The sequence below is a fragment of the Malaya genurostris genome, chromosome 3, assembly GCF_030247185.1.
Source record: "Malaya genurostris strain Urasoe2022 chromosome 3, Malgen_1.1, whole genome shotgun sequence".
Lineage (NCBI taxonomy): Eukaryota > Metazoa > Arthropoda > Insecta > Diptera > Culicidae > Malaya > Malaya genurostris.
Genome location: NC_080572.1, coordinates 19,422,868 through 19,436,654, shown reverse-complemented (window position 1 = coordinate 19,436,654; position 13,787 = coordinate 19,422,868). Strand labels below are relative to the sequence as shown.

Genomic DNA, 13,787 nt, shown 5'->3' with positions numbered 1-13,787 from the left:
ATGGATGGAAATATCTCTAATGAAGAAGATAATATAAATAATAATTACAATATAGAGAGCATGAAAACACTTCGAAAAAATAGCAATTTTTTCCCACTTTTTGTTTAGTTGATTCTTTTACGAAAAGTATAACAAAGATAGCATCGAATTGATTATACCCTAAAGTTCCACGATGTAGTAAAGACACTGGGTTAAAGTTGATACCCAAGGGTAAATGCCAAGGCCACATAAAGTAAACGTATAACCTATCAAAATATTAAATAAAGTCAATCTTCAGAATAATTAAATCACGATATCATTCGTGTAGCAGCAGAATCCAAAAACAAGAGATAAGAACAGAATCCGATCCCTGAATAGAAACAATCCATAAAAGGTGGACAAAATGAAACTTTTAAGGACCTCACGAGAAAAGCTACCCGTGATAGTAAACCGCTTTCGAATGATTTTCCCCCGATAACCTCATCCCTTTCGCTTACTCCGCCAATAATTCACTAGTTTAACGAACGTTTTTCATTATCAATTTCTTATATCTACTGAATACAAAATTGCCTATTGTTCACCGATTGTGGGTTAGTCCAAATTCATGGCAGACAATGTTGCCAATGATGGTCGGAGCATGCCATGCGGACAAGAAGCAGAGGAAATGCGAACCAACAAAAACGATGACAATATACTTTATTAAAAATGTTTTGTAGAAGGTGGAATGAGAGAAAACGCGGCAGTCAGGTTTCGCAAACCCGATCCGACCAATTGAGTGTCAGAGATAAGATTCTCAAAGTCAATGCTACCTGCTTTGTTACGGTCATCACATTTCGTGCCGACTCTCTGGTTATGCTGTGCAACCAGAAGAAATCTTGCGAACCAATAAAAACCAGGTTTGGAGATCATAAAGTATAATTATAGCACGATACCATGCTATGTGGTTTGATTGTTCGTTCTGGTTGTTTGGGAAGAGCAATGCTAGCAAATATTTTGATCAATGGAATAATTTTGCAAACTACATGTTTTGCGATGAGATTTCCTTTGAATTTGTTGTGTTATAACAACCTTCAAAAAGTTGAAGTTATTGGTAGATTCAAGGAAATAGTCAAGTGTTGGTTGACCTTGTCTGTAAGTTTGATCGCATAAATCATCTTTTTCACTTTGTTTCGCTTCATTGCGGAAGAAAACGGTCTGTTTGCTGGTCTTGATTTAAAAAATAAAGTCATCCGGATGAAGATGAATATTTATTTGTGTGCCTATAAGATCACGATCTTTTGGCAAGAGCTTTGTCGTCCATATAAGTTTTACTGCTCAGATAATACACGCGGGTGTTCTCATTCAGGACGAGATAGCCCTTGGCCAGATTAAGTGGCTACGGAAAATACATCAGTTTATGTTTTGAGCGTTAAAGATGTTCGATTCTCGGGTATTGATTAATTTTTGATAAAGAAATAATGTTCAGTCAATGTCCAAACCTTCAGAAAAACATATTCTCACGATAATGTGTGAAATCAAAAATCGCTAAAATTCCTAATTGAGGCAACATGGTCCTTCGGAAGAATTGATATTTGACATTACCAATTTATTTGATCTACAATTCTGTTTCTATTCGTATTTATTCGTATAAAATAACTGTGATAGTTGATGCTATTAAATGTGAAATAACTTCTATTCCCCTATTTAAATCAACTAAAATTTTTACAATAGTAATAATAATAATAATAATAATAATGAAAATAAAAATAATAATAATAATAATAATAATAACAATTATTATTATTATTATCATTATTATTATTAATAATATTAATAATAATAATAATAATAATAATAATAATAATATCAATAGTAATAAGACATTAAATATGAATTAATTTACAGATTAGAAAAATATATATTTTGTGAAGCATTTAACATTGCATTTATTGAAATTGATAAAATTGATTAATTTCAAAACATCTGATAAAAATCTCCTTGAAAGGTAAACTGAACTGAACAAAAGGTTTACTTTCGATTTGGGGCATCCCAGGAGAACGATTCCGGTTTGAGAGCTTTATTTTCGATCAGTCACCAACCGAACGAAAGAAAAATTAGTTCCGAGTTCGTAATGACAAACTACGTGGTTATGCAAAATCCACACTCGAATACTACCTGACAAAGATTTGGACTATAAATCATCGCTTCAGTATATGCTGGAGAGCCCAGAGGATGTTATTTCAACGTCATTTTGACAGATAATTTTTTTTCTTATCCGGTTTCGTTTTATACCTGGTTTTATTTTTATATTTCTGATTTTTTCTATAGCAAAGCATCCTCGGCTTTCGTTATCATTCTGATGATATTGCTATGGGACCTAAGCTATTTTCAAACCATTCCACTCATGCTTGAATGACGAATGCAGCAAAAAATCTGGGCTCTCTGCGGCTTTTAAAGACAGGTCAATCATACACATCTCAAAATGAATGGGATGAGTTATTTCAAAACACCGACAGACAACATAAGACATAATAGAAAAAATTGGAAAAATGTCTTCATTGCTGACTTATTCAACGAAAGGTTCGAAACAAACAAGTCTCTAATAAACCATACTGATGTCTGGAATATTTGAGGTAGATTTAAAAAAATATTCTTTGATTAACTTACTTAAATACCGGCACGATAACAGACTTTCACGTAGAAAAGAGTCTCCATTTTTCAGCAATTTTAATTAAATTTTACGTCAAAAACTTTCTCCGCATCCGTGTTTGGCGGTGCATAAAGAGTTGAACATCCATTACAGCATCACGTGGGTAGGAGAAGGAGTTTCGAGTTTTAACGTAGGCTGCTGAGGACAAGGCGCTTCTTACTCCACACGCTTTACATATTTATTTCCTTCCAACGCCGAATCACTAAGACAGACGTCTTTCAATTTATCATCAAGCCATGGAAAAACTTTACGGTCCTTGCCGCACGCTCGACCGGAAGGCCCTGTAGAGTAAGAGGTTATAAAATGACCCTCTAAGGAGAAAACAGCAAGGTTTCTATAATAATTGGTGCTAGTTTATTTCGTGACATAAACGTTGAGAGACTTATTGAATTATTTTTTTATGGATGTGATGAACACTAAAACAATAAAAACACAACTTTCGAGATAACTACAACCAAATGCAGCCAAATTTTAATCGCAGGCATAGGTTTTACAAAACGATGGAATTACAGTTTGAATTTCTGTTTATGAAAATGCAGAATTCCTCAAACAGGCTCTGAAGTGCTATATTTTATATTACTTTACCCTACACTGACAGTCAGTATTTGGCAACATGTGCTCTCTTCACCATACCTCTTCTCTTCTAATCAACTTTCCACAAATCACGAAGAAAGGTGATTCTGGAAAGTCCCTGCTGTTTCGCAGCTTTTCACGAACTCAACAATTTGAATCCTTCTTTCAGTGGGTGTCTCAAATGAAATGTTACGCTAGCATTACAACCTATTATCTTGCCTTGAAACAATATGTCTTACCTCGTAGCTGTCATTGAGAAAGGATTCAGTATGCTATTTTTCTAGATAGAGATGCAAATCGGAACAACTGTTTATAACCTATTGCAGAATTAACAGATCTTTAGTGTTTGCCCCCCTTCGTCTCCTGTCTTATCAAGATGCTAGCATACCGGCTTCAATTCAGAGCTAATCCAGCTGTGGAGAATTATCCTAGTTCCAAGACTACCTGTACAGAGTGTCATGTTATAAAGTGGCTAATATGACCAAGGTAATTTTCCTAGTTTTGGAAAAGAGTTAAATATTTTCTCAGTGTATATTCTTATATTTCAGTTTAAATAACAGTTTCCGAGATACATAGATTTGAAGAAAGCCTTGATTCGAATTGAGCTTTCCATCCGAGTGAATTATGTGGTTTACCATATTGAAGACATGTACAAAGTTTCATTTAAAGCGGAGTATTGAAGTCTGATAACTTGATACCTCGTTCTGGAATTACTCTGTCGTTGTAGTATGAACATTTTCACGAGTTGTAAATTTAATTTTTGTAACTGGCTAACGGTATTATTCAATGAATGTTCTATGATGATAGAACCATCATCTTTTGAAACGGCATCGGCTGGGTGCTATAACCTTTTGCATTAGTAGCAGAATGAGAGAGTGCGAATTGATTTGTATCTAATAAATCATTTAAAATGCATAAACTATTAAAAAAAACTTCAAATAGGTCGAGCATTTTGGCTTAAAGTCCGATTGCTGAAGTATATTTAAACATTTAAATGTCATTTTAAATTTGGGTTACTTTATGTAGACTTTCTGGTGATGTGTGCAATATCATACTATGCCCCAAGGCTTGTTTCGAAGACTGAAGGATTGGATAGGATTGGTATGAAATAAGGCATTGGATGCAAATTAGAGTATAGGTAAGATCCGAACATGTTACAAATGTCTATAAAGGTGCGCTCCGCAAGAATGAATATTTACGAATTAAAACACCACATACCACATCATACCAAAATTAATACTTATTTTTGATGTAAAATAATTTGCCCATCTGCTTGTTAGTACACATATATTTCCAATAAATTGGTTACAGTTTTTAAATTCTAAACGCGTTTCAACTAAATCGATTTAATTAATCCTCCCTAAAAGCATCCAATGAATCCGTAAAATCTCTTCCAACCAGTCATCCTACAATAAATTAATCAACACCAACAGCCCAGCACGTAACTGTCCTGCGAAACAATGTCACTATAAATTCGTGACGGCTCGTAAAATCTATCCACCGACACCGGGTGTAGGAGAAACGTGCCTGCGACAATGAGACTCATTTAATGGGTTTTTTTAAGGAAAACTACCACCGAAAGTAAAGAGGGAAATCGTCCGAACCAAACACGATGCAACATCTGCCTTTTTGACACTATCATTTCTCCGTGGTTCTCCTGTTTCGCCTACTTGGACTGTGTGCTGCAGACACAAGTCTAAGTTTGTATGTATGTAAAGTAGTCGCGTCGTCCGCCTGAACTGAGGGTAATTAATTATCAGCTTATGAAATGTCTCGAAAAAAGGACGATACAAGCAAACTGGAGCAGTGCAGAAGCATCTCAGCGTTGAAAGTTAGAGATGATTTTCCGACCGGTCCCGGAGGTCTCGGATAACTTTTTCGTGGAAGGCGGATAATAGCTAGTCAACAGGCAGTCAGTAAAAGAGTTTGGCCGGACGAAAAACATTTGTTCTACACCATTAGAGGTAAAGTAGACACAAAATTTAAGTGTTATTATTTCAACGCAACCATTAATTATCTCGCACAACTTACTACTCCCGTCAGAATTGGAACATGACAAATATCGATGTTAGTTCGGTAGTTTCTTAAACGAGTCAATTTGTTATCAGTTGACTTTCGAAAAATATGTACCTCCTCAGGCAGCAGGCTGCATATACTTCAAAGACAGAAGTCACTTACCACTAAATTATGAGTTGATCATCACTTTGACGCGGTCTGTATTCGCTATACACAGTCGCTCGGTCGGTGGGATTGATAGCATACGTAATTTTGGGGTTCGAAATCTCTGCATTCATCCTGATATACACACCCCTACCATGCATTAAACGGTTGATAGACGTTTCGAAACGGCAATAAAATATGTCCTCACACAATAGGTAATTGTCAATACTGTATGGGGTGGCGGTACGGCTGCGGGTACAGGAAATTGACCACATGCCGTCCGCGTGTAGATGCATGTTTTTCATTTCTTCTCACAAGCGCGGCGAAAGGACCTTGAATGAAAGCGACAATACAATAACTAACGCGTCTCGTTTATGCTAGATCGATATCGATTGGGCGAAGAAAATATGTCCATTGGTATTTGGATGTAGCATAGGATGACATGATTGTATGGTGGTCACTATTCTCGTTGGAAGAGAATCGCAATAGTTGTGTGTACTTACACGGAAAAAATCCGTTACTGCTGTCATGATTAGAAAATCATGAAACCAATCATTTTAACTTCTCATGAAGCCATGAGCAAAAAGTCTTCTCCCATGAAAATTAATCATGGTCCGAAAATGCGTTACTTGAGGAATGTATTTCTTTTAAAGCTCGTAACTCCAATACTCTATCCGGATATCACTTTGAACCCTCTGCATTAAGTGATGTGATGGATTGTTTAATAGATTAATGTTAAGACAAAAAGCAGACATTGAAAAGTATGAAGTACTAAAAATTTTTACTTGATCCTTAGGCATATTCATTTTATAATTGTGTTGGTTTACCCACCGGTTGACAGAGAATTGACAATATAAAAATAATGAACCGAAAATTGACATCATAAGTTTTACTTTTTGTATGAATATATCTGAATGTATTCTTACATATTCGATGTGACTGTTGTTGTTAAAATGATATTCCGAGAGCTAGCGTAAACCGAAAAATGAACTCGACTGTAAATTAGGAGACGAACGATCTAACGAAGATTAGATTTTTTTTGTTCAACCAGTTTGATTTATTTGTTTCATAGATATAAGAACACAAGCTGTATTGATTCACCAAAATATTCCAAATAAGACGAGTTTGCAAACGATGTTTTGAAACCAAAAAAGGAAAAATCGATCCGCGGTATTTGCAAGAATTCTACATAGAGTATCTTTTTAAGAGGTTTGATTCACACGTGTTTCTTCATGCAGTTCGTTTATGTGTTTCAAATTCGGAATTAAAAAATCAAAACTGGAGCAATGTTTTAAACCATAACGCCTGAATTTATGTCATTACAATAGCAACAATAAGAATAGTAGCACTATGAACAACAACGAAGAAGTAATGGACAAAGTTTTGAGTGGTGAGCAGAGTTAGCAAAAATATCGGTTTCTTTACGGTACGGTTTACTTACTCTCAACACTTGATCGCAGCCAATTATGTTTAGTTCGAGATATGAAATTCCAACCGTGTAACGTGTACACTGAAGTAAGTTATTAAGAGGTTTGGCTGAAAAACGTGTTTGTGCTTAGGACACTTAACCAGTTTCACTATTCTTTACTTTTCGTTTTCGACTCGTCAGTGCAGAGCAGTTCAAATTGAACTGCTTGATGCAAAAACTTAGAGAATTCAATCTGAACCGCTAAGCAGATGTAAAGTTAACGCTATTGGCGAAACACATTTTATATAGCTGACGGTGAGAACCGTGTACTTTCGGTAGAAACGCTGATACACAAATTCTGCGAGTGCCATCAAGTAGAAGATGCATGGACACTTCCGCAACGCAGAACGTCAACACTGCTGCGTGGAAGGCGAAGACTGTTGTTTGCTGATCTCATCCAACCAAATCTAAACGGAATACCGAGGAGAATCAAAACACCAATTTTTAAAAGTTTCATAACATACCTAAATTACATCAATCAGAGTACAATCGTTGATAAAAATAAATAAATATTATAATTTAAAAACACTTTTTTTAACGATTTCTATATGACGATTTGAATTCTGGGAAAAAAAGCATTGTACCGGTAGTCGGACTTGGATGAAATTCAGCAAATCATTTATGGGACTATCAATGGTTTATTTGGTAATCGAGTCTCATGGTCTGCAAACTAGAGAAAATCACTAGCCAATATAAAGAGGTAGCTTATGAACAAAGTATTTCAGAAATTTACGTTTTCATACTGAGCACCCTATCTAAGAACTTCCATTTCCGAGAAAAGTGAGTGACATTATTTTCACATTTTTGGTGCATTATTTCCACATTTTTATGCATATCACCCTGTAATTCTACACAGTTCGAAAAAATCTTGTGATTTTACATCTTATAAGATGCACATAAATGGAGCGTCATATTGCCTACAAATTTATATTCAAGAATATGGAAAATTGCATGATTTGAAAATTACATGTCTTGAATTCGAATGAAATAAAAAACAAAAAACCGATAGCAGCAGCGCGACTTGAACCGAGAAACATACGATCACAAGCACATGTTCATTGAATAATTGATAAATATAAATTAAATCCATACAGCGGCACTTGGTAGCCGAGTGCAAATTACACTCGGAGCATGTAAAATTCTGTGCGAATGGAATATTGCGTCATTTTAAAAATTTAGCAGTTGTGAATTACATCGTTTGTAGAATTCTGTTACCGGCAAAATTCATTATTTTTTTCTGTGTAGAAGCGGAAGTCGGATCTTAATGAAATTTGACAACCTTTCATTTGAATCTAAGTTTGTGAAAATCCTAGAAAAGTGAATGACAATATTTGTCACACACACACACACACACACACACACACACACACACACACACACAGCGAAGCCAAAAAGTTATACGGACTTTCGGAAGATCGTGCCACTCGTGTCGATTTTTGCTCTTCGAATCACACCTTCCAGGCAATATTGAACAAGATACAAGAGAGTCCATCACCTTGCCGTAGCCTCTCCGAGATTCGAAGAGACTCGAGAGCGTCTCAGATACTCCTTCATGTTTGAGCAGCTCGCCTGAAAACTGGTCATTGCCCGCGGCTTTGTTGTTCTTCAGGGGGGGGGGGGGGGAATAAGGGAATTCCCTATGTAACCACAAGACCTTTCATTTAAATCTAAGTTTGTAGAAATCAGTTAAACCGCTGAGAAAAGTGAGTGAGATCCATTTTATAGTATATGATCACTATTTCTGGTGCTTCCGGAAACCGAGAACCATGAGAGGCGGCATCGGTCTACCGATAATGACTATAAATTTATGTAGTTTTGAGTCCAGTTTAGAAATTTTTTGCGGTTCTTGTTTCGATTTATCCTAAAATTCCGCAACCGGAAGTAGGATCCAAATGAAATTCAGTGATTCCGCATGGGACGAGACCGTGACCTTTCATTTGAATCCTAGTTTGTCAAAATCGGCTCAGCTATCTCCAAGAAAACCTAGTGAGTCTATTTGACGCATACATTCACATACACACACAGACGTTGCTCAGTTCGACGAACTGAGTCGAATGGTATATGAGACATTTTTTACCAGTCGATTTTACATTACCTTTCTATATGAAAAAGGCAAAAAGGCTATAAGTTGTTAATAAATAGTTTTCATGAATTCAATGGCATAAAAATCAAACAGTATCAACAGCCAACAATGAACGAATATTTAAATGTTCACACACGTACTGTTGTTTCGTCGCCATTTGGAAAACCTAATGAATTTACTAACAGATTGTGAATAATACACATTAAACAAAAATTCTATTAATTTCCACCCCCCCCCCCCTCCCCACGTATCAAAAGTTGGGTATGTCCCTTCCTGCAATAGGTCCATAAACTAGGTAAAACCTTCGACGAGCTTATAATGAACATTGCTTACTATACGCACAGATAGTCTTGTAAACTTGTCGGTTTTGAAATACAAGCAAATGGCCCATACTTTTCGGATATGCCTCGTACATAAAGAAATAATTTTCAATAGAATTAAAGTCTTCGTAATTTTTGACAAGTTTATTAAATACTTTTTTGTACCTATCGAAATATTCTGAATATTTTTGTCAATACGAAAATTCGTTCCTCACACATTGTTGCTCAGAAAAATTGCATTCGATGAATATATCAATGTTTCTAAATTACTGACATACCTGGAAAAACCTTACATTAAAGGGATAGACAGATTATATAAGGAATAATTTAGCACGTGCCAAATACAATTACCTTTTTCATACCTGAAGTCAAAGTTTTATAGTTCTATCTTTGACGGAAACAAATGAATGGATACGAACTGATGGAAAGATATGAATATTATATGCGCCAGTTTTTCAAGGCAGATAAGATACGGTTTCTGACCTTTGCAACAGTTATTAACAGAAGATTCATGAATCAGACATGATTGTACTTAAATCCAGAATCGTCCGGCAAGTGTTTGGATCACCTGGTACGCAAACGCTTAGTTTATCAGTGAATATCGTCCAGTTTGGACAAAACTCTTCAGATGGAACCCAAAAACGACATTGTATGAAGCGGCTGCAGAACTGAGGATGTGGCAATCGACCAAGAACTGTTCCGTTTCGTACACAATAATCGATTGGAATCGGTTTCACATCCTCCGGAGCGGGAGTTGTTGTTGTAGGAAAAATTTGAACTTCACATGACTCGGAGTTGCCTGGCAAGCAGATAAATAATTTGGTTGAGAATACGCAACCATCCTGACAGGAGTGTTCGCGCTGCCGACCGAACACACAGCTGTAGAACCTGGTGCAGTTTTTAGGATGAGGAAATCGACTATAAATTACTCCTCTGCAGGAATTTCCTTCCTCGGGTTCGGTCGGGTATCCCTCTATGCAGGTTTTTTGATCTCCTGGTACACAGCCTATTTCATCGATGGAAAATATAGTCCCCTCAGGACAGGTCCTAAACTCTGGCACTTCCTTGTAGCAGAGGACATATTTGTAACAATAGTCCGGATCAATTAACGTTCCCACTAGAATTCCGTGACATGGGTTGTCAACAGCTACCGTTACACGCTGAACAGTTAATAGCAATAACGCTGCTAGTAATCGCATTATGATTACTTCACTAATCTACACTACACTAATCTAAAGAATATTTGATAACAATAATTGTACCCTTAGTGAATGCACCTCTTTTATACTTGTTCATATCAAACATAATGCGAAAAGTAAGTCCTGTATCACATCCGATAAGTGGAATCCTTGATAGTGAAACGCATCATATATAACACACATTTTGTTTACGTTGCGATAAGTGAACGCTTTCAGTGGATTCAACTCAAATATGCAATGCCAATTGAACAATTTATTGATGGTTTGATTGCTGATAATCAATGGTAGCTATAAAATTTAAAGAAAAAATGAGCGATACTGGTTTTGTATACCAAATGATGAGATTATTGAGGGTAAATGTAAGTAAAATAGGTATTACATATTTTCAAGAATGTTTTTATTTCGTTAGCTAATATACATTAGATTTTGTTCACCGAAGTAACCTTTTTACATGATGTAATAATCGATGTTATTATTGAATTTCATTTGGATCCGACTTCCGGTTCCGGAGTTACATGGTAATATGTGAAAATTAGAGAAAAAGTGTGCACTCAGTTTTCTTTGAAACGGCTCAACCGATTTTCACAAACTAAGATTTAAATGAATGGTCTTATAGTTATCTAAAAATTACAATTATTAGAACATTTTATTCGGATCCGATTTCCGGTTCCGGAACTAAAGCGTGATAAGTGGAAAATAACCTATTTCATTAGTATTTTTTCACGAATGATGGTCAAAAACAGGTACAAATCTTATAAAACTGTCTGATAAATTCTTCCAGTTGGCAGAGATTCTTAGTTTGTGGGCATGAAAACTCAATTCGGCACTACTGGTTCCTGGCTTTTCCTGTTCCGGAAGCATCGAAAGTGGTGAAGAAAAACTCAAAAATGGAATTCACTTCGATTTCTCTGCGATGATTGAACCGATTTTCACAAACCTTGATTTGAGTTAAAGCTCATATTATTTTTATAGCTACTGTAAAATTTCATCCGGATCTGACCTCCGGTTCCGCAGTTACAGGGCGATGAGTGTCAAAGTTTTCAAATCGCCATATAGAATAACAACATCGGTACGTGGTAGTACGGTGGAAGAAGAAGACACAAAACGAACGATGAGCATGAGATAGTAAGTACAGGTTTAACTACGTTAAAAAATTGTTCCAATTTGTAGGTCATATTTGGTGCTGGCAAACAAACCAACTTCGGCTATTCCGTTCATCTGAATCCGGTTTCGGAAGAATTGGAAATGGTGATTAAAAACTGCAAACACAAGGATCACAGGCTTGTAGGTTCAAAAGTAAAGTCTTACAGTTTAATACGGTCCCGGAACTATAGGGTAAACAGGATTTGTAGAGTTTGTTAGATTAAGTCCGACCAAACTTTCCTATTTCAATTCAATGAACAGTTGATTTTGCGAATTCCACAGTAATATTTATGATGATATGAGTAATATGAGAAAGGCATCATTACATTACTAGGTAGATTAAAACAGGTTTTACTCGAGCGATTACTGTAAATTGCATAAACAATAATTTTATTCATTTTGAGGTTCTCACAAATATTTTGAAGTGAAAGTAAAATAGATTATCCCATAAAAGTATATGATAGGCTACAAGATAAAATATACAGTCTTCAACATGAAACACAACAATTCCTTCGCATGCTTGACACGCAAGAACATGACGAATTGAAAAAATGTATTCTTGGGTATGCAAAGAAATGAATGAAAACCTAAGTCACAACCAAGTACCATTGCCGATATTATAGGCAAAATTTAGTGCAGCCACGAGATGCACATAATTCGTTGAAAGCCATGAGCAGGGACACAAACTATTGTAGTTTGATGGTATTCTCTCAATAAATCATTCAGATGCTTTCGTTCGTTCTCATCAATCCTGTTTGAAAAAATTGCTACAATTGTGCAAATACTATCTGTAAGGATAAAATATTCTTTCGGAGCTAATGTGTCGATGACACTCAAACTCCAATGAACTGCTGCCAGCTCTGCTATATAAACAGATGTAGATTTTCTAGTTTGAAAGAAGTCGGAACATTGTTGATCAGCTTGTCAATTCGCGGTCCGTCCGTGTAGAAAATATGTCAACCTATTTGAAAATATTCTTGGAATTTCCAACGAACATAGATGATCCGAAATTTTACGAACTTCATAATGCATAGATGTGCCGAAAAATAAGGTTCAGGATGTCCTTTGTATCTTAACAACATGGGTTAAAATATACTGTCATGAATCCTGTTAGGATTCAGTATCTCACACAGCGTTAGCAGATGCGATGACAACTCTCAAAAGAGATACATATATCAATGGAAGAGCTTTCGCCAAAACCCCATACCGACAATTTAAACTGTTTCAAGCACTGATGCTTATCAATCTCATTCCAAAAATACCAATGTTGTAAGGGTTTTAAAGGAATATCAAGAAACCGGAAGTCGCCATCTTGAATTTCAGAACCACCTCAAACATCGTTTTCCAACATCCACTCATCATTCAAGTTCCGAAAATACCCTCAATTGTTGAGAGTTTTAAGCAATATAAATAAACCGGAAGCCGCCATCTTGTATTTTGAAACTAGCCAAAACTTTATTTTCTTGCTCTAACTCTTCACATCCGTTCTGAAAATAGTCATATGATTGGTGGTTTCCACATTCATTACACAAAACTTTTTTTACGAAGTATATTCCAATTAATGTAAACTTTTTTCACGAACTACCTGTTTTACGAAACCCCGTTTAGTTCGTAAATGGATATATAATTTTCATCCATTATAAAAATCGCCACACGAAAATTTTTCAACTTCTTTGTATAGACGCCAAACAAAAACTAATCGTACGATATGCGTCAAAATTTGACAGAATGTGTATAAAAGTGTTGCCAACGTTGGGAGAATAAAAGTTTACCGAGTTTGGACAAGCGCGGGAATTTTAAAACAATATATATATATATATATATATATATATATATATATATATATATATATATATATATATATATATATATATATATATATATATATATATATATATATATATTTATATAGATATATATATATATATATATATATATATATATATATATATATATATATATATATATATATATATATATATATATATATATATATATATATATATATATATATATATATATATATATATATATATATATATATATATATATATATATATTTATATAGATATATATATATATATATATATATATATATATATATATATATATATATATATATATATATATATATATATATATATATATATATAAATATATATATATATATATA

The 13,787-nt window shown here is 34.9% G+C and overlaps 1 protein-coding gene across 2 annotated transcripts; it reads right to left on the bottom strand.

Moving 5' to 3' along the window:
• Positions 1–9,389: 9,389 nt before the first annotated feature.
• Positions 9,390–10,535, bottom strand: LOC131438870 (probable endochitinase). 2 transcript variants are annotated; one of them, XR_009230999.1, is made up of 3 exons: positions 9,756–10,535; positions 9,624–9,690; positions 9,390–9,550 (listed from the first exon to the last, which is right to left on the bottom strand). XR_009230999.1 is itself a non-coding variant. In XM_058609241.1 (2 exons), the coding sequence occupies exon 1, from the start codon at positions 10,469–10,471 to the stop codon at positions 9,782–9,784; it is 690 nt and encodes a 229-aa protein (XP_058465224.1). In that variant the 5' UTR covers positions 10,472–10,535; the 3' UTR covers positions 9,390–9,690; positions 9,756–9,781. The 2 variants fall into 2 exon arrangements, 1 of the variants encoding a protein (XP_058465224.1); XM_058609241.1 differs by having other exon boundaries at positions 9,390–9,690.
• Positions 10,536–13,787: the final 3,252 nt, after the last annotated feature.